Source organism: Anas platyrhynchos, chromosome 4, assembly GCF_047663525.1.
Source record: "Anas platyrhynchos isolate ZD024472 breed Pekin duck chromosome 4, IASCAAS_PekinDuck_T2T, whole genome shotgun sequence".
Taxonomy (NCBI): Eukaryota; Metazoa; Chordata; class Aves; order Anseriformes; family Anatidae; genus Anas; species Anas platyrhynchos.
Window position 1 is genome coordinate 10,360,767 of NC_092590.1, and position 25,499 is coordinate 10,386,265.

The 25,499-nt window shown below is 39.9% G+C and overlaps 1 protein-coding gene across 8 annotated transcripts in view; it reads left to right on the plus strand.

Moving 5' to 3' along the window:
* Window positions 1–25,499, plus strand: part of PPP3CA (protein phosphatase 3 catalytic subunit alpha) — a 190,696-nt gene that overhangs the window by 78,494 nt on the left and 86,703 nt on the right. For all 8 annotated transcript variants that reach the window (XM_072036986.1, XM_027457169.3, XM_072036980.1 and 5 more), the window contains one exon: window positions 310–510. In XM_072036986.1, coding sequence (XP_071893087.1) covers window positions 402–510 — 109 coding nt within the window. In that variant the 5' untranslated portion in view covers window positions 310–401. The remainder of the gene's footprint in view (window positions 1–309; window positions 511–25,499) is intronic.

The following is a 25,499-nucleotide window of genomic DNA, read 5'->3' on the forward strand; positions in this document are numbered from 1 at the left end:
CTGAAATTGCCATGCCTTTTTTGTTTTGTTTGCACATATGTATCTGTAAATGTGGCGTAAGTCTTCCTTTCAATTTTGTTATGAACACAAAACAGTTATTCTCACGTGTGTGGATAACTCAGCCTGCAGAATACATATGCTTCAGTGATACCTTCCTTTATGTACACTTTAACCCCCAAGATATAAGAGGCAGTAGGAAATTCATTCCAGTACTGTTCAGCAGCAGAGATGACTTTTTTTGAAACGTGTCATGATTAGTAATAGAGGCTTTACTGTAAAAACTGACGACACTTTTTTTTCTTCATGCAGCTGTCCCGTTCCCTCCAAGTCACCGGCTCACAGCTAAGGAAGTGTTTGATAATGATGGAAAACCCCGGGTGGATATCTTAAAGGCACACCTTATGAAAGAAGGGAGACTGGAAGAAAGCGTTGCTTTGAGAATAATAACAGAGGGAGCTTCAATTCTTCGTCAGGAAAAAAATTTGCTGGACATAGATGCACCAGTCACAGGTTAGTATGGAGTTATATGATGGTTGTTGTTTTGGGACATGTTAAATAATATGTTAGTGGATGCAGCTTCCGAAGGAGCTGAAAGGAAGCTTGAAAAGAACTTACTCTCTTCAATTCTTTATACTCTCTTTGTCTCTTCCCACTAAGATAACGGAGGCCATCAAGAAGCTTGTAAGAGAGGAAATGATCATATTTGCTGAACTCCCTCTGTTTCTAAGTCTGACAATGTTTTTAGCCTATATGAGATGATTTGAAGAACTTTCTTAAACTTGAAAAAGGTCCCTGGCCTTTTGCACCAGGAATTAATCCAGAAATGTTATAGACGTCCTTTACCATAGTAGCACTATTCAGATATACACAGTTTAGCTCTGAAGGAACGATGGTGGTACAGTAAATGGAAATCTTAATTAAAAGTTGAGGAAAATAATGAGTACAGCAAAAAAGAAAAAAATTAACAGAATCCCAGTTTGTGTTGCCTGGGGAATTAATGAATTGTGCTGGCTGCAGAACCCATTCTGCCCTTGACTATCAAATACTACCACCCACTCATTAATCCTCAGGAAATGCCTTATATTTTGAATTTCCTTCTCTAATTGTCTCCTGCCTCGACTACATTCTGAACGTTTGAATGCATTTGCTTGCTCTAATGTGCCTCCTCCCCTGTTTTGTTGCTGTTATCAGATATTAATGCATTTTTGGCATGAGATCTACCTGTGGCATAGAAAGTTAGTTGTGGGACAAAAGACAACTAATTTTAATCAGCTTAAACTGTGAAACCAAACCGTAAACCTGGTTTAAAAAGGCAAATATTTTTGTCACTTCTTTTGTTCCTGGGAAGGCCCACTCACTTCCCCAAGCAAACAAACAATCAAAGACATTTTCTCCTATTCTTTCCAACCTAGAAGGGTTACCAGTATTTATTGTCTTGTACTGGTAGCATTCACAAAAAAATACATAGAAATAGAAAGCCTTCATTTTCAGGAAAACTCTTCTTCTCACCAAAGAGCATAGTGTCTGGACTAGAATGATGCAGAAGTTATTAAAGCCTGTAATTTTTAAAATGACATCCAAATAAGGGATTCTGGGCTGACCTGGAGAGGTAATGTATATCATCTCTTATGTAATAATTAGCTTGTCACGCTGCCTTACAATTCTGATGGAAAAGATGTCAATCATAGTGCAGCTCAGGGATGAATAAAGGGAATAGGATGAATAAAAGGATCCCCTGAGTAGACTGAGAATAGTGTTCAACAGACATTTTCTTTGAAGGGAGAATACAGGCTGTTCAGGATGTTAAATGGAAGAAGTTGTGGAGAGGCAGTACCATTGTCCCTAACTGAGTGGCAGACGTGCAGAAATTCTGCCTGCTGTTCTGTGGAATATTTCATCTACTGAGAGACAGAGACTGTGGGATAGGTCTGCTGTGTCCCGACTGATTTCCATAAGTTCATACTTAAAAACAAAAAAAAGAACATTAATTTTTATTGTTTCTTAAATCCGTTTGAAGGTGTGTGGCTTGTTTTGAATTGTGTTTTGGCGATTAATCTCCTGAAGGTTACCCGATTGTATATCACTGGTGTAATTTAAGTCTTTGATTCTTTTTTCAGTTTAGCCTACGACTTGCTTTGTTCTTGCTTTTGAAATTATTCTTCTGCGATGATTGTGGTACTGCAGCATTCTTCAGGGTAGCTGATAGGTATTCTCTTTTAAGCTAGCGTAGGAAGGCTGGACTCCTAATGCTTGTTAGTGGGGTAGCTGAGAAGTGCTAATGTTCTGTATGAACAAACATGAAAGCCAGAGTTGTGAAAGTGATCATCAAAAGAAGAAAAAAATATGAAGGGAGGTTGGCAAAGCTTGTGAGGCATCGCAGGGCCTGACAATTTGCTTTGTATGAGTAGTGTGACAGCAGATGACTGGATAATGAGAATATCAGTTGACCGATGGTGTGGTGGAAGTGCCAGGTATACAGGCAATCAAGAAATAACTATGGAATGGAGGAAGGCTTTCTTCAGGCATACAGAAAAATAAAATCACTGATATAGTGGAGAAGAGAATAAATTTATAGATTTTAGGCATGGCAGGCAGTCTTGTTGAAGAGTGTCAGTCATTAATCATTAATATGATATCCTTTGTGGGAGATGCATTCATCTTTGAGAAACGTATCCCTGTAGCTGGTTGATGAGACGATGATCATCAAAAAGGGAACAGGGAGAGAGAAAACTAACTCTTGGAATAAGAGCATTGTGGATTCGTGCAATTGGATACTTGTTAAAAAACATGAAAAGTTTATTTTTCTTGAAGCCTTATGCAGCTTGAAATGTCTCTTTTTGTTCCTTTTGAGGGGCGAGATAGTTTTCCTCAGAAAAAAATATCATAGTTCTGCTTATAAGAAGTAATATGAGATAGAGGGTACATAGAAGACCCTGATTAGAGGGAGAAGAAGGTTTGTATAATTAGGGGATGGGGCAGAAGTCTTAATGTGGAATGCATAATCTATGATTTAGTATCTGTGTAAAACTTATTCTGATTCTGTGGAGAGCTGGAAGTACCAATATGATTGTCATTTTGAGTTAATATATTTTATTTTCAAATTTGTTAGGGCTTTCCAAATTCTCCTGATTAATTCATTTGAGACTTCAGCTCAAATTCCTATAGTTTGCGTGTAGCAAACTATGCGTGTGTGTATGTTACAGCTCTGGCTTATAACCAAGGTGAAATATCCTGCAGTTGTTACTCAGGGCTGCTGTTTGCTGGTATGAGTCTGACCAGAGTCTGAACTAAGAAGAAACTCCAAGTCCGTGCTTTCAGGGATCTCTTTTTACATCTGGAAAGCATTTAGGCAACTTTGTTTTGACTTTTGAAGGTGAGTTTGGAGGGATGAAGAGAATTGCATCAAAATAATCAAAGCTATGCAGAGGGGAAGGCTGCAAGTAGGGATTAAAAATGGTCCCAAGGACCCCTGAGAAGACAGCAGGGAAATGGGCTACCAGGATGCTGTCTGGTTGCCTGCAGCACCATGGAAGTAAGTATCCCTACCAGCCTTCATCCCCAGGGGAATGGGCAGCCAGCAAGGGAACAGGGATGCTGCTACCTTCCATGGCTTTGAATTGTTTCTGACTTCATCTACACCCTCTTCTCTTGGAGGCATGTGGTCTTTTTCTTAAGCTCGTGGGTTCGATGGGGTTGATGTACCACTAGCCTACAGCTGCTCAGTGTTGAGATGAAAGATGTCCGTATAGCAGCCTTAGGATTTCCCATCCTATATTATGTACTTAGCAATATAAAGGCTCGTAGTGAAATTAGCTCCTTTTTATTTGGTTCTTTCAAAAGGCTAAGGAAGGATAACTCTGAACCTCCCTGATGGCAATATTACTGGAGTGACACCGAAGAACACTTGGGAATGCCAGATTCAGGATTGCCTGAATAGTTTTATGTGACCTTATTATATGCTTTCATTACTATATAGAGTGTTTCTGAGCAACCCTTTCCATAGCGACTAACTAATTAACTAATCGTTTGTATGGGGCCTCACTTGCAGATCTAAAATCTGCTGTCATTAAGTACTGAACGCTCTTACCTGCATGCTGAGCACTTGCCTCTTTGACTTCAGTGCACAGGTATATGTGTAGACTTCTGTGGCATTATCTATAACATGGTAATTCTGGGGAGTTTTGGAAGTGTTCAGTCAGGGAAAAAAAAAAATGTAGGTAGAGGCTTTGATGGGAATGCTGTCTTGCTTAGCTCCCGGGCTGTAAAATGGACTCCTTGGCTCGCTTGTGTTGCAAAGACAGTAAGTCATGCATGTCTGTCTGAAGTGATGCGATAGTGTTATGCTGAGTGGTGGTGAAAGGATGTGAGCAAGTTGACCATGCTGTCTTCAGACCAGGGTTTATAAAAGTTTTGTAACTGAAGCATGCTTCATGCAAGTGAAGAGACCACAACTTGGAAATTGCTCGCTGTCAATGGTTTATTCTGTCCACTGCATTGAAAAAAGTGGAAAGTGACAATATGATGGAGGAATTTGTAGCATATACAAGAGGGGTTGTACTTGAAACCTTAATTTTGTCGCATCCTACATATGGAGGGTTTTTTTTTCCTCATCATATTCGTAGTGTTCTCTTTAATTACTAGGTGTATGATTTCCTGTCATTAGTGGGCCTCAATTCACAGGTCCTTTTCAGAGCAATGAAACCTTTTGAAACATGATATATTGTTGTTTTCCTACATCTGCAAAAATCTCTACAAAAGGTTAAATAGTGTTATTCCATCCCCTCCAGATTAATAAAATTGAAGAACTGAACGGTCACATTGCAGAATTTTATTTCAACAGTAAAGTAACTGATGGCAACAGCCAATTCTAACTTTAAAGCTGGATCTAATTTTGAAATTGGCCCAGTTTTGAGTCTAGTGTGTTGCACTTGATGACCTTCCAACCTTAACATTTCTGTGATTCAAATTTATACCTTCTTAAACAACATCAACTCCAGAGTAGACCTAGAACCTGAGTGGTTTGTCTGATGTATCTCATTGTGCATTTCTTACCTTTTGAGTTATGTTTCTTGAAGACCTTGTTAGTTTCACAGATACTGAAAGGAAATACCATGATAACTTTTGTATGTAAGATAGCAGAAGTGAATAAATTTGTAAGAGATTTTTTTTTTAAGGTAAGTCTGTTTTTCCTGTTTATCTATTTTAAAAGAAATCAGCATGTTCTCTGCTTCTTCCTGTAACATGTAGGATCTCATTGTATACTCAGTGTGCACACCTTTTGGTTAGTCTCTGCCCATCGTTACTAAGAAAAGCGAACTAAGAACACAAAAATCTTAAGTCGTACACATCTTTATAAACCTGTGCATTGTTGCATATGGTAGTTACATGTAATACACCCACATCGTGCAGGCAGCTAGCTGCCTGTGCATAGATATTCTCAATTCTGTTTGCCTGGGCACCATCACCAGCAGTAGCAATGACAGCAGTTTCTGGCGTGGTGACAGTAGCCAGGCCACGTGCAGGCATGGCGTGGAGCTAGCATCTATCAGTTTCTCATTTAGAAGAGGAAAACAGAACCAGAGCGTATATTTGTTTTACCAAAACTTTCACATCCTTTGTTGAGAATGCCCTATACTATGTGCAAAGCTTTCTGAAATGATCTCTTCCTTGGCTATGTTGTTTGCCTCTACAAGTGCTAGTTTTTGGAGTGTGCATGTTTATAGATGTTGTAGACACACAGAAAACACTGTTGCTTGCAGAGCCTTCCTTGTTATTTGCATTGCATAATTTAAGGTCTGTAAATACACACGTCCAATGGGTATGTCAGTGCGTTAAAGGGTAACGCTCCCACTTGCAGTTTCATTGTCCTGTCTTTGGGGGAGGGGGCAGAATTTCATTGGCTTGGTTGAATGTCAGAATGGTACAGAAATAAAACTTAAATGTTCATTTTGCTTGCTACGCTTGTATTGTAGTGAGGACACAGAGTTTTGGCAATTTGAATGAGAAATTGATTGGCTGGGGGGAGGCTGTCGGCATCTGAGAATGGCCCGTGTGGGAACAACTGCAGCAGCTCTGGTGACTGTCAGAATCGTTTGTTGGATTGTAGGCTCATAAAAACTAGAGAGGGAAAGCCCTTTCCTGCCAGCGTGTGCCTTTCTGATCTTTGAGGCTTCCGGATATTCCCCGGGGGCGTTATTGCATGGAATGGTCAGGCCTCCTGGGTCTGAATGTTTCCTCGTGTTCCACGTACATTTTTCCCTTAAACTGCATCACTTAGATCTTTGTAAGCATAGGAAGCTTCTAGCTAAAGTGATCAATGCTAAGATGAGCTAATAAAAGTATTTATGCCCACGTTATAGTAAAAAGGCAATAATGCTTAAAATTGCCTCAAACTGTAGCACACATTTAAATGAGCTGATGCAATTGAAGAGCTGAACTAAAACAATTCTTTCTGTTTTTTTAACTTTTGAAGCAGTTTGAGATAGAATTCCAGCACAGAAAATAAACAAGATTGCTTATTAGTGGCCTACAAGTAATGTAAAGCCTGTCTATATTAGCACAACATCAAAGTTTGTCTGAAATTAACATTTCAGTAAAAGCAATTTTAGTTAAAACTTTTCTATTTCACACTCCAGTAATTTAATTTATACTCTAAACCTAACGTACCATGATTACTGTTGAGGACACTATTGAATTTCCAGGACACTGTTATAACTAAAATATTTACTTGTCTCGAAGAAAACCATTTGCGTGGTCAAATCCTAAAACTTCCCCCCCAGTAGCTGGTGTTTTCAGACGCCAAGCCTAAATGCTTTAATGCTAGTCGGAAGCCTGGATGCCTGCTGCTTCTGAGGGTAAGCGTTAATCACAAGAATTCTTCTTTTCCCATCTTTGCCATATCGCATTCATTAAAATTATCTTTAAAGGCTGCCGTTAATGTTGTTTGTGATGCTACAAGTAAACAGGTGACGGGGTCTGCACTCTGAGCAGGGCACTGGGGGTCCCATGTGAGGTTGTTTTCTGTACCTCAGCCAAGTGGTCGTATCTTTACCTTGTGAGTAACTTCAGCTGCTTTAGCTGTATTATACACTTGCATCCTTATTGAAGACGTATTTGCTATAATTTTTGAAGTGGTTAGGTTTACTCTCAGTGTATGCATGAGTGCAGTTTACTATTGTAGCAGTTATTTGCCTTTACATGTCACTGTTGAGAATGTTATTAGAACAGAGAACCTCCACGTTAAACTTCTGTTAAAAAATAATTTGATATAAACATACTGTTGAACAGCTAAAGTGAACTTGATTAAATCCTTTAATTGGCTTGCTGATTAAAGCTGACACTGCTCCAGCTATTTTGCATGCTTTATTGAGGATTCATAATAAGTCGAATCACTCGCGGCTTAAAAACTGAGACTTCTGAAACAAGGTGGAGATGTAAGGCTGTATGTATTGCAGTTTTTTGATCTGTTCCTTCGCTAAATGCTTCTGTCAGTTCCAGATATGGATTGAAATATGCCTGCCTGCATCCCTGGTAGAACAAAGTGATTGCGTCTTGTAGCTTAATTGAGCTTCCTCAGACATTAGCATCTGACATTTTGGCAGAGCTGATGTTTTCTAGTAGCAGCTGCCTAAATCTATCATTATTGCCAAGGCAGTGGATACTACAGACAGTATTCTTTACAACTACCTCTCTTGTTCTTATAAATAATCCATTTATAGTTAACTTGCTGTGGTGCAGAAATCCTAGTCAGATAATCCAAAGCGAAATCGTGGAGTCGTAGATTCCCTTCAGGTATGAAGCTTAATTTGAGGCTGTGAAATGGAGGATCAGATCTGTACTGGGCTTCAAGTCAGCACAGAAGTTGTATTGATTTTAAAAATAACCACCAGTGAAAATACAAAACAAACAAACAAACAAAAAAAGCTGCTTGCAAATACCTAGCCCTTTTAGGCCTTTGTTCTGACTATTTAACTTTTATTTCAGTGTGGAGATGCTTCTTCATCAAGTAAATGCCAATGACTCAATATTTCATGTTAGCATTTCTTCTAGGGCTACTCCAAGAAGACACAGAACAGCACAGTATTTATTTTGTTTTTCGAAGATAAATTTTTTTTGAAACTCACAAATCAAATTTCATATTTGTTTTATGATCATTTAATCAGTGGCACAACTGTGGTTAGCACTCGGTAGTTCCGTAGTTTTGCTCCTTGGGTTTCTTTTCAAAAATAAGCATGATGTTCGCGCCTTGGAGTGCTTGTTAGAGATAAAGAGATCCTTTGTTCTTGCCTTTTGTGTTTTCTTCACTTTGCCTAGTTATCTCTCCTTCTGATCCTGGCCTCAGGTTAATTTAGCTCCATCTTGGGTCGTAGTTTATATTGGAAGGAGGTGTGGGAATCCAGTGGGATTGCTGCTGAAATCACAGCCACCCACGTTCCCTCCTCCTCCCCCAGTTTGGATTGCGGAGCTGCTGAAATGAGTAAGACAGAAGGGGGTAGAGGGAAATTCCAGCACACGTTTGCCTTTTAGTCCTTCGCCCCCGGCCAACCCAAAATCTAACAGTCGTGCACGATCTGGAGTGTCCCCCTCTTTGTGCGTGTGTGCGTACGTGCATGTGAGGAAAAAACAGAGGATAAGGATTTATACATAAGGGAAGGGAAAGGGAATTGCTTCTGTGTTACTCACACCGTACCTGCAACTGTAGAGCAGCCAGAGCATAGAAATCAAGCTGGGAACAGTGAAGAGTGAGAAGAAAAGGAACTGGAGGAGTGTGAGGGGGTGGACTAATAGCAAGACAGAGACAAACAGCATTTGTGTTAGCTGATCATTGCCACTTGGAGACTATATCCTGATGAGATAAACCACTCCGCTTATCTGATTTGGGAGCTGCTGTGCAGATGCGTGCCCCTCTTGCTTAGAGTCCGGTTGCATTTTCGGAGCTAACACAAGCTGTCTCCTGTTTTCATCTGTGCTTGATGGCTGTGCAGCTAGCCTTTCACCAAAGCCTGGCAAGTGCAGAGGAGATGGCTGGCAGGCTCTTTCTGAAGAGATACTATAAATATTACCTGCCTTCACTTAGGAAGAGCATGACTCCGAGAGCATTAGTAGTTGGAGGTGATGCTTATAGAAGGATGTTATTCTGGGCTGGGTTCTGTTTCTGCTTCTCCCTGCCTTTAGATGCTTTTCCATTAGCATTTTAATCATTTAAAAAAATGCTATCAGAGCTGAGATGGATACTTTATCTATTTGGTTTTCTGCAATTTATCAAGATAAAACATTTATAGAATAATTTCCAAGTGTATATAATATTCTCTGTGAAGATTTTGCCTTTTAAATGGAAAATCTGCTATAGTTCAAAACATTTTAATTAGTTTAAAAGAATCCAGTACTTCTAAATTGCTTTTAAACTTTGTAAAATCCGTGCTCTTTAAATAAATGCACCAGTTGTGAAGATTTCATTGTGCTGAACGGGAGCATGTTTTCAGTCTGCAGTTGATTCCAGAGAACCTTGGGAAGTGTCACTGGTAGGATTGTGGCAGTAGTGTATGTAATTTTAGTGGTGGTGTGTCCAGCCATACAGTCGTCCACTGACTCTAAGGGTCATTATCTGCCTTTTTAGGGTATCAAGCTATAAAAAGGTGAATGAGTTTCAAATGGTTCCTCGGTGGTTTTTTTTTGTTTGTTTGTTTGTTTTGGCATCCAAATCTAGTTGAAATTTATGCTTTGATACCATTCAGGATGCTAATTACTTTGTGAAAACATTCTCGATAAGTGAGGAGCATCTTGTTCCTGGTCCCAAAGCAGGAAGTCCTATGCTGTTTGGTTACTGCCTTTTGTCATTGCATAAGTGATACCTGGAGCTTAGCAGTTGTGTTGAACCTCGTGCATCACTTGCTCTGAGTCTTGTGGCTTTCTGTGAGGTTTTTTCAATCCAGCTTGCACAGTCACCTTTAAAAGAGGCAACCTAAGGCAACAACAGCAGCGAAGTAAGCTCCGCTTAAGAGCCTGTGACTAAATATCAAAAACATTCTTCTGGTGCTTAGCTCAAGGGAAGGCACTACAGGGAGTCCTTCTGGCTGGTTAGGTACATCAGCATCATTGCTTTCAGAGGTTACGTCTGAAAATTGCTGCGTTGAATTGCAAGAAAAAAATATTGGGTAGACACTTTTCCCCTCTGCTCCAAATCTACCTCCATATGAAATTCTACTTTTACAGGTGGAAAACACCATGAAAGGATTGTTCCAATCAAAAGGCACAGAACTCTGAAACCCGAATGAATTGCTCATGAGAATTCACCGCAGGGTTTTATTCACCCAGATCAAAAATAATTGTCTGCATAATGAAGGAGATGGAATTGAGTGAACTGTCAGATTTATTCTTTATTAACCCGTATTAATAAAGAAAACTTTCAAGTATCATTTTAAATGTTGAAACTTAAAAAAAACAAGCCAAGCACATTTCAGCTCGTCTTTCATGAGTCTCCTGTGTTCCGTGCCCTCTGTACAGCAGTCTGAGAACTGCAGGGTGGCAGCATGGGTGGGAGGCACTGCCGGTGGTCACAGAAATCAATCCTGTGACTTCATCCTTTGGCAAAGTGGCAATGCAAAAACACTTCAATTTTCTTTCTGCTTGGCTTACTTTCTGTCACAGGCAGTAGTCGGGGCTGTCTAGAACAATAAATTATGAAAGTTAATGTTGCTTCTTTGTTCCACTTCATTTCATTTTTATTTTTTTTTATCAGGCTTAAGAGAGAAAAGGCTAGCTTCCATGCAGATAACACAATTAAAAATTAAGAAAAAAAGACTGGAGAGCTGTTTGTAAGGTTAGCCTACATATTTAAACCTGGGTATATTTTTTCCCTAAAGAAACTCAACAACTGTGGTTGAAAGGGTAAAATACTTTTGAGAATCTTGCCTTCTTTAGACTTTGAACTGATGAGAAAATGTATATTGCTATTAATTATTAGAGCCTAAGACAGGTGATAACCATTTAACCGAAATTTTACCTGCTATAAGATTAGCATGATAAGCCAGTGTTGAAATGAGAGTAGGCTGCTCTTTAATTATGGCTAATACAATCATTGTTAAGAATTTGAAGGTGGTTTGTATGTGATGCTTGTTATTTTAATGATGGATTGCAGCAGATTAAAAATAGGTTTGTAGTCTGCTGGTACTCTTAGAATTACTTTGTTTATTTTTGTTTTCATTAAGGTAACTACTACTGGAAGTAGAGTTGCTAATTACAGAATAAAAACCCAACAAAAACAACAGCTTAATTGCTAAATGCATATAGGAGTTACTTAGGGCCAAAAATACCTCTTAATATAAAGGGTTAGAATCAAATAAATCAAATCCTTTGCAAGTCAGTAGTCCCTCCATGGCAATTCAGTGGAAATGCACCTAGATTTTTTTTTTTTTTTTTGTAAAATTAAAGAGGAAGCACTAAGGACATGTGGGGAGAAGTCACCAACGAAGCACGGTGTAGACTATTTGTATTGCTCCCTGAATTCTTGTTAAGGGAACAAATCTATCCTCAGTAAGCTGGTGACTTTAGCAACACAAAATGACTTGTGACCACTGCCTCCAGTCTAGGCATGGGTAAGTGCCTCTGCTTTTTGTAGTTTGGAGGCTTGAGGCTGCAAAATACGGAGACTATGTCAAATGCAAGATCTTCTGAAGATACTAGCTGCTTTGAGTGTAACAAATTGCAGATGTCATCTGGTGGTATGTGTTTGGTACATCTGGCAGCCTCCATCAAGGCCATATACTCCTCCATATGCATGAGGGCAAGAATAGCCACAGCCATTATGGTAAGTCCAAAACACCAAGGTCTCCAGCTGTTGCTGCAGTCATAGGCCGGAAAACTCCAACAAATGTGTGTGAGAATATGAATATAAACACTTAATGCAAGTCAGCCTTTTATTTTTGAAGTGCAATTTCCTTTTTCGAATTACACGTTTCAGAGAAATTTTGGTTATCTTAATGGCGCAGGCAGGGACAAACTGGATTTGTTTTGGATGGAGGTGGCAACGACATGATGAAAATCTGCCACCTTTGCTTGGCGCACGTTTTTATTGCAGAAGGAAATTTGTTTCAGTCGCCTAAGCGGAAATTTTAAGTTTTGGCTTCAGTTGGTCAAACCTTGTTGTCTCTGAGGGTGTTGTAGCACCTCAAGGGCTGTATTTTTAAAAATCAATAAGAATATCAGGAATATATCATCTGTCCTGATCTTTATATAAAGCATTTTTTTCTTTAAGAAGTGGTTTTAAAGTCTAATATTAATTGAATGGGTAAAGGTTAAAGCGTTGCAGCAGTAGCAGTTCTTCACTGTGCTATTGAAGCTAAATTACTCACTTAAGCTAGTTTAAACAAAATCAAAGCATTAGTCTGCCAAAAGACATCTATCTTCTGTCACATTTGCAGGTTCTGTTGTTCTCATTTCATCACATGCTTTCCCCAGGCATCAGTGACTTATTCTCCAAACTAAGTCTTTATTTTCAGCATGGGATTTCATTCAGTAATGAAGATGATAATGTTTTTATGTTCTTGCTACACAAGCCCTTCCCTTAAAATCACAGAATAACTTAGGTTGGCAGGTGCTTTGGAAGGCATCTGGTCCTGTCCCTTGCTCAAAGCAGGGCCAGCTTCAAAGTTAGGTCCAGGCTAAATTCTGCTGATTGGTTTCTCAGCTCCCAACTTGCCTGCATTCCTTCTTCTGACACCATGAACAGACATCCTACTGTTCTGACTGTACGGCGAGGGAAGGAATCGTATTCGTTAAGCATCAAGCCTATCCCCTGTTCTATCAATTATCCACATTGTCTGTTTTGCTCCACGAACCCCAGTGACTCATTCTGAGCTCAGACCGTTTCACACTAAGCCTATGAAACATTTCTTTGACTCTTTGGACAAGGAGGACTAATATGTAGTACTCCCTCTCTTCCCCCACCATCCCCCTACCCCTCGTTTTTTTGTCTTTTCCCTCTTTTCCTTGTGACTTTATCCATGAAAAAGTCTGGCCATGGACAAGTAATTTTTTTTCTGTGCACTGTCTCGTGTTTCTCTTCTAAAGACCAAGTTTTTTCACATGTATTTCCTGGGGCAGGCACTGCTGACACTTAAACCATTGTTAATAGCTATCATTTTGCATTGCTTGACTGATGATTATTCACCACGAAGAGTACCGAAGGGTTTAGGCAAGAGCATGGCATTCAGAAAGGCTGTCATGAGTTTCTATAGCTGTGTTGTCTGTACCTTCCTTGAGTAGCTGCCTCCTCTGTCTGCCTTTGGAGTTGTAAAGCATTGCTTGTAGAAGACTTCGAAGATACGTTAATAACAAAGAGAATCCACCTCTCCACAGTTTTCCACAGAAATTCCTGATTTCACTTTTAATAACAAAGAGAATCCACTGGATGGGTCGTTGTTCTACCTGAAACCTTGGCCTCTCTCGTAGATAATACTTAAAATTTTAGTTTGGTGTACTTGAAATGGAATCTGACTTGCAAAAAATCTGACTCATCCTTTTTTTTTTTTTTTTTTTTTTTTTTTTTTTTTTTTTTTTTATGTTTTAAGGTCATGGCCTAAATCTTTTGAACCGTTGGAAGTGAAGTGTTAGGTTCAACTCCTGTTAGCAGTTTGGGTTACAGGGGTATAAAAACAACTTGTCTCCTCAAAGTCTGTGTCTACAGGAGCAGTAAGGGGAGAAGTGTTTAAGGAGGGCATGCTTCTAGTTGCACGAAATGAATTCACATTGAGAACTTTGTGGAAAAAATAGATGCTAATGTTTGAATTTTTGGTTCAGTGTCCATCCTGTTCCAGTTCTTCCTGGTGAACTGGAAACCTTCTTCCAGTAAATAAGTGTTTATATTTACAGGGTATACTACATGTGATCTCAAAGCATGGTTATTGTAACTGATGAATGTGCTGTGTGGGTGCTGTATCAGTTGTGAGGCTCTGGTATATTTGCATGCATACAGGGAATCATGTAATTAACCACATTAAACTGAATAATACACAGCCTCCCCATTGTTCCTCTTTATGGGTGTAATTAGATGCTGAGAGAACTATAGCAGGAAATAGGAACAGTTTCCTCCTGCCACCCCTCAAACAAGTTTTCAGTTCCAATTAAAATAAATTACATTTTCAACCAGAAGAGATTACTCACATGATATCTATGTCATTTAGAAACAGGCACAGAAAGCCTGGTGCAAAGGTAAATATTAGAAAGGAGAGAGCGGAGGAGAACAATTTAGAAATTATAACCAAGTGGAATTCCAAAGCTGACTCTCTGAATTGCTCAGTTACTCTCCAGTATGAAATTTCTCCTAGAGGTTGAATGATGGGGTGGGAAGCCTCCTCAGGAAACCTTGGGTACCAGAGATTCCATTTGTTAAACTGGGTGTTGTGCTTTGATGCTTTGATTGAAGAGTAAAATTTTATAGGTTTAAAATTTTAGGTTTAAATTTTTTAGATTTTACATTAAAAACAAACAAACAAAAACAACAAAAGATTTATTTTGTGAAACTGAGTAAAGAAGTAATATGTGACACTTGGTGCCCCAAACCCTCCTATTTTGATCCATCAGATATTCCAAGAGTGCATTGTTCCCTGCACTGCTGCAGCAAGAGGATTTGCAAAACAAACAGAAGAAAGTCCTTCACTATGATGCAGTTAGATGAAAGCTTGTTTTGTTATTACCATTTTTTTTTGCTGAGGCATCACATTTCATGTCACAAATAAAGCAGATGTTTGGTTTAAAAGCATAAATAAGAAATGAGAGGGAAAAACACAGTGAAAATCATATGAAAGAGGAAAAGCCTAGTCTTCGGGCTAATAAAGTATGCAAGGGAAAACAGCTGTCTACTTAGGCGTTTTCCAGTGCAGGTAATTTTATTCCTCTTCATGAGGATAAAAGGATGGGTAAGATGGTGCGAGAAGGAAGTTCTGGGAGATTCATAATTCTCTAGCATCATCATATATTTTCAGTGACTAAGTCTTTTGGTAGAAGTCATGGCAAACGATGGTAGTCCCTTTAGTTTAAGCGTGCAGGAAAACAGTCTCCTGTCCTTTCCTTAAGTATTGTGGCTGTATAAAGATGGTTTAATTAGGTATAATTAGTATATTAATCTCATTGGCTTGTGTATGTGGAGGATGGCTCCCTAGGCTGTGTCTTCATGGTACCAGCTACCTACAGTACCTCCACGTGATGATCGTAATGTGAACAGAATGTGGTTTGGGGGAGGTTCTTGGGCGAAACAGAAGGGAGCAAGTATATATATATATTTATTATCACGCTGCTGTATATTTTTCAGCACTTTCTTATCCTGCAGATGCAGTCAACCTGTGTTTGTGTGTCTGTTGGAGGATGCTATCTGTCACCTGTCCTTTCTTCTTCCTAAGTATGCTTTTGAAGCTATGCGTGTGATGCATCTTGCAGTCCAAATTCAGCAGTATCAGAGGATTCTTGCAGGTGAGAGAGCTCCATTCTCAAAACAAAACACACACAAAAAACACGGGATCTGAAGCCTGACTAGTAGAGTAGTTTTTCAGAGGTTATGGCTGAGTATCTTGATAAAACATGAAAAAATAAAAAGTTACCTGGTTAATTGTTGGATGGAAAAAGCAGGGAGTTGGAGAACCTGGCCAGTCAAGCCATGCTTGTTACGTTTGGGTTAGGAGCAACCTCACCTCGTTTCTGTGAATTTTCAACGTGGCTTATCCTGTGAAATTTAGTATAAAGGTAGTTTAGATCTGGACTGAAAATCTGAGCTGCATTTGCGAGACTGGGTAGCAGTTCATGTTTCTGCAGTTGTGTGGTAAACTCTGAAGTACAAGCATTGCTATGACAATTCAATTGGAAAATTAGCAGCACAGTATGGGAGATAGCTCATTCTCCTCCCACTTCTTCCCCATCTTTTCATCTACAAAAATAGTATAATTCCTGGCAATCTTCATATTTTCTCTGCAATTTTCCAGTGTCCTTGATGATATTGGAAAAAGTACAAGGCTTAATTGCTTCCTTTTTTTGAGATATATGAAGAGATTGCTCTTCATATATTTTTTTTTCAATGAATACTGTTACTTTTTTAGGTTTAAAGTTAAAATGCTGAGACAGTTTTGTGAAATTGGCTGTAATGGTAAGTTCCGCTCATTACATAAGGAATTTAGAGCATGTTCTGGTGCAATCCCCACTGCTAGTTTGCCAGCTGTGAAGCTACAACTCTCCTTTTTGGTCTGATGCAATCCTGGAGTTATTCTAGACAACATTATACCTGTTGGTTGAAGGGTGAAACAAGTCCTTCAGAAGCCGCTTCCTCAGGTTAGCAGAGCTGAGCATCTTGAGGCCTTCATTTTCCCTCACCCGCTGAGGAACTGCTGAGCCCGTCTAAGTGACATTTCCTCCGGAGTGGTGGTGACCCCTGGAGCTGAGGTTGCTGCCACCTTGGCTTTCTGGATCATTTGTATGTCAGCAGCCTGACCTACCTGCTGGCTGTCGGGGCTCCCCGGGCTCCAGAGCGCCTCTGAACCTGTCTGCAGCTGTTTCAGTGTACGAAGCGCACTGAGACCTAACCTGGCAAAAATTATCTAATTAAATATAGCGACTGACTTTTTGTCCTTCAGCTGTGCTGAAACGGTTCATTTTGCTCAAGGGTGGTTGGGATCAGGAGCTGGAGCAAGGGGGACTGCTGTGGCCAAGGGCATGATTAGCTGAGGCTGCCACAAAACCCCAGGCTGAAATTACTTTTACTTCTTAGGGAAGCTGAAGCTGCTGTGTTTCTTTGAAATAAGGTGTTTTCCTGAACGCTCAGGAAAGGATAAATACCAGTACCTCAAATGCGCAAGAAAGTCAAATATATAATCCAGGTTTGTTTAATATGCATAGCCAAAGTGTGTAATGCTTTTCTCATTTTCTTATGGTATGATATTTAAATTATAGGAGAGATGCAGTACTTCTTGAAAAGTAATTTGCTATGGTCCTGTGTTGCTGAAGTATTGCTATTATATGGAAAATCTGCTGGTATTTTTCTGACTGTTGTGGAATTATCCTAGACTCAATATTTGAGTCATCCTGTTTCAAATGAGCTGTGATGCTTTTGTCATCAAGGAATTCAGTACGGCATGACGCTTCTTCACAATGATCTCTATCTGGTAAATATGCTGAAATTATACTCATGAAATTTGCTCAAAAGATGAAAAGGTTGCATTTGGTTTCGCTGAAATAATTCTCTGCGGAACCAATGTAATGGAGGTCAACTGTTCACTTGTAGGCTTACAGAGAGTGTGAAATCAGTATGGGTATATGAACGCACCAGAGACAGTTTGTTTTGGCCTGGGTTTCATGCAATTGTGTGTATAAGCACACACACGTTACACTTGATCCTAGTGAAGCATCAGAATTTATATTTTATATGCTTTTTTAAAGATACTTGAGTATTGATAGTAAATAAGCCTGCGTTCTTCTTCAAAAGTAGTGGAGTCACTTGTGCAAGTGCTCAAAATTATGGCTTGCCTTGCAATTGTTTGTAACTTGTATTCTAAATACCAGATAATTATATACTAGATGAATCTTTTGCTGCAGTCTTCCTTGGGTTTTGAATTCTCTCCTTGCGAGTTTCATTTTGTTGTACTCCAAGGAATATCAATGAGAAAGGAATTTCTGATAGTTTAGCATCCATTCGTTACTTGTTTTCAGTCATGCAGTCTGTTTATAGAGATTTTTTTGTCTCGGGTGATAAATGATCTACTTCCTCTTGGCTGTGTTGCCTCCACGATGCCCGTAAAGAAGCCAGCTAACCTTGTGTGAGCTTAGGAATGCCAACACGTAGTTAGCTCTGCAATTAGTTCCGGCAGGAAGCTTTTAGCTATATTCTTCATGTAGGCTGTGGTGACCTGAAGTGGAGGTTTTTTGATGTTATCTCCTCCCCTGTGTTTTCCACTCATGCTTGTGTCCTTCTTGGGGCAGGCACCTAGCATTTCATCTTCTCTGTTGTGTGCTTGGGTGGAGGCTGCTCGAATACTGGGGCCAAGAACTACTCAAGTCTAATTTATTTTTTATCCCATTTTGTTTCATCAGAACCTTTTGCTGAAAGCATGGAAAAAAAAAATGTCATGTTGGGGAGCACTTAGCACGCTCTCTCAGGTGTTCTCTTAAATGAAAAAGCAGCCCCTTTCAAACAAGAAAACCTAAATCACCCAGAAATGTCAGCTTCTTACTGCATCATGCAGTGTTTTTCTGTAACAATTCATCTTGCTAATTCTTCTTGTTGAAATTACAACGCCTTTGCTTGTCAAAAGCCCTGTGCAAGTTAGTTCTCTTCCAGTCATCTTTCCCCAGTTCTCCTGTGTGAGTTTTCAAAGCTCTCTCTGACCTTCCGCTCACTTCTGTTTTCTCAGCACATCTGGTCTTAGCTCTTCTCATTGTTTCTTTTTGCTATCTGAAGCCCGCTTCCTCTCAGTCACATCCTTCCGCAGAGACACGTGAGATCGGTGCAAGTGTTCACTTTATTTTGGCTGTCATTTAAATGCTGTGGCCAAAGGCTGGTGTGTGGATTATGTACAACTTCGTTTGACATCCTTTATCTTGGTGGAAACCAAGCTGCACCTTTCTAGGACCAGTATGTCAGTTCTTCATCGGGGTTTGAGGTTCATGGATGAGGTTCAACAGCCTTCTTCCTTCTTTTGAAAGGCAATTGTTGTGTTTTGGTTTGGAGTGTGTGTATTTGGTGGTTGTTTTTGTTGTTGTTGAATCTGGTGTGTGTGCCAAGTCCCGTTATAAACAGAGTTGAAAGGACTTGCATCTTAAAAACAAAGAAAACCCATTCTAGTTCTGTCTTTAATCCTGATTCCCTTCAATAGTCTCAATTACACTCAATCTCATTGAGTTGCCTTGGCACATTGCATTTTCTGTGCACAAATATTCAAGTTTGGTACAGTTTGAAAACAAGCTGTATGACTTGCCTCCTGTGTGAGGAAGTGTGGAGATGGATTAGTTAATATCGAGTATGTTTGTTAACAGATTTTAGGAAATTCTGGAGAAAGATCCAATGTTGCCTTAAAAAAAATAATAAAATAAATCTTAATGTAAAGAAGTGTCTCTGCTTCTGTCTTCCTCAAGGAAAATGGGTTATGCTTTAGATGTCTCTAAGCAGGAGGTGAGGAGAGGGAATTGTGCTTAAAAATTAAAAATAAAATAAAAATTAAAAAAAAACCAACATTTTATTTGTGAAGGAGTTTGAGTTTATCATAGTTCTCATCTCAGACTTCCTACAAGATGAGCAGCTATGACAACTATGGTATTTAAACAGGTTTTATGTCTTTTTTTTTTCTTCATATCCTTTTGTATGAAATACATTTTGTCTGCATTTGGTAATGGCAGGAGTAATAATTCAGCTAGCACTGAAATACTGCTATGGAGTCATTTGGGATGTTATATCCATGTTATACTGCAGTAGTGGATGTGACATTCCTAAAGTACCTAGTGCAATATCTCATTTAAAGGGATATTAAATGGCCTTTGTACTTCCGGAATCAGACATTATCAGGCCCTTTTTTCTATGGCATCGGGCATGAGTGTTCTCTGCTCCCAGCTTAGAAAGAATCAACTTCTAATTCATTTACTGAGAGCTGCTCTTGAAATAAGAATTGCAGCGAGCACTGTTTGCGGCGGTTCTCAAAGGACATGTAAAGCTTGGCTCTCTCTCTCTAATGGATGACTGCTGTTAATCCTGAGTGATGATTCTTGCTGTAGTTAATATTTCATAACCAGGCAGCGTGTTTGCTGAAGGGAGTTTTAATATAGTGGGCCCTGGTTTTGGGAATAGCTTAAGGGCTCTGTACCCGCGTGTGTTCTGACAGAGCAGAGCACGCGTTTTCTCTTCTCCGTGGTGCTGCTCGTGTTTGCAGAGCTTTCAGCTGTGCTTTTATTTACTTACCAAGGTTTTATTCCAAGTACTTCATCTTGCAGGCACCTTTTAGGTGCCTCCTAATTTTGTCATAGTGGAGCTGCAGGCAAGGTTGAAGCAGGTAATCTGAAGGTTAATTGCTGTCCCAAGGTACTGCACAGCCTTCCACTTGCACTGCTTCCAGCAGCAGTAGAAAACTGTACTGAGCCCTGCTTCTTCTTTTTCCATGAGATAGCTAACACAGTATATAGCAATAAATGTCACAGAACTATGAATTAATACTACTTTGATTCCTGTGTTAGTAGCAATTTTTTTCTGGAATCTAATGTTCCTTTTCCATTCCTTATTTTATTTGCTAGCTCATTATATACTGCTTGGGCAGACTGATTGCTCTTGGCAGCTCTTTGCTGTTCTTAGCACAGGCAGCTCCCAGGCAGCCACTTTGTTGTTGGGTTTGGGTTTTCTTGGGTTGTAACAATATTGACTGTGGAAGCGACCACTCACATTATTGGTGCCTGACACGATTCAGGGCTAGCTGTAGCTCTGCTGAGTATCCTGCTTGCAGTGACGTTTCACTCACTGGATTTTCTCCAGAAGAAGAAAAAAAAAAAAACAAAACAGATATTTCTGACAGGCTGAGTTAACTCTGCGGTAGCAGGATGGAGCTGTAAGCCCTGAACCCCAGAGGTTGCAGGGGCTGCAGTGTCCAACCACTGCTGGGACAGTGCCAGGGCCCCTTCACGAGTCTGGAGAGGGGCAAAAAATGGGCACAGGAGGGCCCTACTACAGAGAGGTCACTGGGAAACTTAGTGTGCTGATCAATAAGCTGACTGGGAATTCTTAAAGGAAAGCCTCTTCTAAAGATAAAAGCTTTATTTTATTTATTCAGTCGACCTGGGAAGAACACAAGTCCACGTGCTTATTCCTTGGTATAAAAATTCCTAGGGATATTTATCTTTTGTGGTTGCTATTACCCTTAACGTTTGAATCAAGCATAGTCAGTGACTGCATATAATATTTTACAAGGTTCGGTATAGTTGTCTCAGAACAGATGAACCCTAAATGGTATTTAAACACTGTTCTTAATCATGCCTGTTATGCTACGTATGCATCTCTCTATATGTATTGATTTTTTTTTTTTAATTAGGTCTGTTCATTTGGACTACTGTTTGTTCCCAGCAGAGTCGAGGAGGTGCTAAAGAATGATCTGGTTTAGATGCTCTGATGGAAAATGAATTTGAAAGAAACAGCAGAATGTGTGTGCTGTATGGAGTGGCCAGGTATATTGCTCTAAGCTTTGTGCCAGAGACTTAGGCACATGCCATTAAAACAAAACAAAACACCAAGAGAACCAACCACCACCACCAGAAAAAACAAAACTTGAAAGTTGCATGGCACGGCCTTTTGTATTCTCTTGGAGTACGTTTTGTTCTTTGGAAAGGCACATTAACTTGATGTTCATCAAACAGCTTTTGTCAGTAGGTGACTCACATGGAGTACCCCATAAATGTGTGATGGAAAGAGGACACTGAGGGGGCGTGCATTTTGCTTAGTTGTTGTCCAGAGGAGCACAGTATCAAATGGGCAATTCAAATAATAATGGTAACATTCTGGAAAATGGAATATTCCAGGAGTGAAAAAGGCAAAATTGAATGGATTTTGAGCTCTCAGGGAACAGCACTCAAGCAAATGCTGGGATTTGTAGACTGAGTTAATTTTCTTGTGCCTTTTTTCCCTGAGGACTTGTGTATAATGATGTATACAGCAGGTTGTCTGTAGCCAAAGGCTTTTAGAAAGTACTCTGCCTAGGTCTTTGTTTCATCCTACTGAAATGGGAAAGGATTTCCAAGGGACAGAATCAGGCAGATGTTGAAAGGTTTTGAAAAGCTCCCTGTTCCTACATGCTGACTGGATTAACGAGGCACTTCTCAGCTCAGAGCATAATTGTATATGCTGTTTATCTTTTTCAACTAAAAAAAAAAAGTTCCTTTTTTATCACTAGTCTTTGATATAGCTATTCCATTTACCTGTCCAAGCTTCATTTTTGACTATTCCTTCCAAATTTTAAATGAATATCGAACCTTCACGTATGTTTTCTAGATATCCGCCCTGATGAAAAGACAGTAGGGCTGATTTGAAAGAATCCATCAGATTCTGCAGAAGGTTATTGCACTGCTCAAAAATACCCTAAATTGAAACAAAGCAATAAAACCAAGAACTCACTAAATACATGCTATAGTAACTAGAAACTTACTATATATATTTAAAAATTACATATTAAAATGCATTACATATACGCTATTGTATATGTAATGTATTTTTAAAAATACAGAGAGTATGTTACAGATGTACATCCTAAGTAAGGGGAAGTATGGTGCAGAAGTACTTTTTTCTATTCTTTTCTTTTCCTTTTTTTTCTTTAATGAAGTTGCTTCCACCCAGGTGGTCAGCATCTTAAACCTGTGGAGCAGATGGTTCTCGCCGGGAGAGTGAAATGCAGAAATGCAGAGTGCAATCTAATGGTGCCAGACCATGCAGGACAATCTGTTGCCTGAGCTTGCCTTAAAAGCAGAACAGGAACAACCCAGAATTCACAGATGAAAAAACAGCCACAGTCCAAAGTGGGACAGAATAAAATTTAACGGAGTATTTCCTGGGGAACATAAAGAAATGCTTGAATAGCAGTAGGAGAGAATGGATTTTAAATGAATGTGTAATTGCATTTGAATTTATTTCCTTGCTTTTACCTACTGAGTGGCCAAACTGTACAGTGAGGAAAGATTACTTTTAAGGGCTGTCACCCCCCTTTCCTGTGATGAGCCCATCAACACGTGCTTTGCTGACCACCTCATGCATAAATAGATGTAGAAGGAATCCTATCATTCTCGGCCATACAGTAAGCACAGCAAATCTTGTGTTACTTTCTCCCCTTCTCTAAAAGCAGAGTCCAGTCCTTTTTGCAGTCATGCATTTGTTGTTTATTTGAGGGGTTACATTCCTCTCCTTTCTGTTATGCTCTTTAAATTGCAGAATTTCCTGCAGATAATGTAACTATACCTTGCATGAAAATGGTGGTGCTTCCCATCTCACCATGGAAACATCTTTTTTTTTTAATTTTCTTTGGCCTTCAGTCACATTTTGTTTCTTTAACAGATGCACAAGCAGAGTTTGAAAGGCCTCTGCATTAGAAATGTGGGCTTGCTCATATTACCTTTTCTCATCTTCTTCAGTGCATCTGCTTCATGTTTGCCTTTGGGAGGCTTCTGATGTCCTGCCTGAGAGATGGGGTGGGTTCGCATCTCAGAGAGCAGGCTCTCAAGGCAGGCCAGTGTTAGTTTCATGTCTTTGTAGCAAGTAGGTAGGTTTGATGCAAATCAGGCAGCAGATGGAAACTCAACTAGGAATGGGAGTGAGAAGGAAGGCATCTTGCAGCATCGCTAGCTGGAGAGGTTTCTTGAAGTGGTGCATTATATTGGTTTTTCAACTGATTAATGTCTGTTGTTCCATCTTAAAACTTAAGATAAGTATGAGGCATTTTTCCTTTCAGTTTAATTCTGTCTGCAGCAACCAAGAATTCCGGTGTGTAACAACGCTTTGATCTATGCAGTAGTCCTTCCTAAGCAGCCGATGGTTGAAAGAATATAATTAATTTACAAGCACATGCTGCTTCCTACTTGGGGCACATTTTGCTTTTGTACTTCCTTTTGCTGACATACATGTAAGCGTGAGCCTGTCAAAAAGAAGTATGAGGTTTTGTTGTCTTTAGAATAAAAGAAGGCTGAAACATCCAGGAGAGAGCAGGTACTGATATGTGTTTGTCCAGGGAAAGCTCACGGACCTCTCTGCGGTACGTCAGCATTCCCGAGGACTCTGGGCCAAGCTCTGCCAATGGTGTCCTGTTCACCTGCCTGTAATGGCTCTGTTTGGTGTAAGGCAAGTGGCTGTGGGGCTAAACACGACACCGAAACACAGGCATCTTCCACGGGGGCTTCTTGTACGTGCCCTTAGCCTGCTGCTTGGAGTAGGAGGCGTGGAGACAAAGCCATAGGGGTCAGCATCCCTGCTGTGATGTACACCTACAGGTGACACGGAGCAGTTCATTTGGAGAGGGAGGGTCCTGACGACCAGTTCATGTATATGCTTGAATCTCTCCGAGAAATCAAATTTGGGCATGCATTTAGCACCCCCTAAACTTGCTGCAATATTGAATTATTTTAATCTCTACCGTCTGAGGGTTCATTACTGTAAATTATTATTTAATAAAAGTAGTAGTGAGCCATGCTAATCAGATTGCAGCACCATTATGCCGAGCTCTCTGCAGTCATCTAGAAAAAGGCAATTTCTGCTTCACAAATAGACCTCTTTCCCACTCATTCTTGTCCCCTCTGCTTTTGTTTGCCTGCTTCCTTTTGTTTATGTGCAATAACTGGTGCTAAGGAGTCAAGGTAAGAATTTGAGCTAACCAGCATTTGGAGCAGACTTCACGAGCTGTTACCCAGCACGTTTTTTTCAGAGGTACATTGGATAGAGGGAAACGATTGGTGTTTTCCAGTTTTTCATTACCAGCTGTGAGTGAAAATACTCTTTTTTTTGATCCAAACAACATTTTAAGGCACTGTATAATCCTTTCTAAAGAAAGCCTTTAAAGTCTTCTCTTTTATCCTGTGTTGCTCTTGAACCTTCCCTGATGTGATTTTTAAAGTGACATTGGCCTTTGCTTTGAACTCATCATTGTGTGGGCGCTGGGGAAGTAGTGTTGAATGGTGTGCCTTTGCTCCTTCCAAAGGAGAGTAAGAAGGCTTATCATTTTGTATGACTTGACATCTCTTATCAGAGTATAAAGAGAAGGAAGAGAGAGATGAGGAATGGAACAGGAAAAGAGTTGGGGTGAAGCACACGTGCCTGATACACACAGTTTCTCTCTGTGTGTCTAGAGAAGCATCAGAAATTGTGTTTTGAACATCATCACCACAGAGAAGAAAAGTGGGTTCAAGCTTTATTTTTTTTCTGTAACTTTCATTTCCATTAAATAACTGTTGTTGGTGATGTTTTGCTCTACAAGCAGAGAACCTAGGCTGTGTGTCACTTGGTAGGTCAAGTCTCGGGAAGACCCCAAGGTGTGTTTTCCACCCCTCTGAGAGCAGCATCAGCTGAGTCCTACCAGCCTTGGGCTGCAGCCATGGCTGGGACGTCAGTGCCTAGAGGTCAGGCAGAGCACTGAGGGGCATACTGCTTTTGTCTTCTGCTAAATACATCTCTAGAGCCATAATAGTTGAGCAAACTTCTTCAAATTTAGCTGCGAGTCGGTAGGAATGTATGGTGCGTGACACAGAAGAGGATGCTCTGCTTTTAGATAGTTGCATGAAATGGAAGGATAAACATGCGTTAGTATGGAGCCAGAGAAGAGGCAAATATTTAGCACATATGTGACAGTTTAATTTCATGTTTTCTATAAAATACTTTAAGCAATTTTTCCATGGTTTTTGCAACTTTCTTCATTTACAAATATTTCCATTCCCTCAGATTTTAAGTCTGGAGGTTCAGTATGGGTAGTATCAGCTACATGATGTGGAGATTGTCAACCTTATGGCCATTTTGGCTC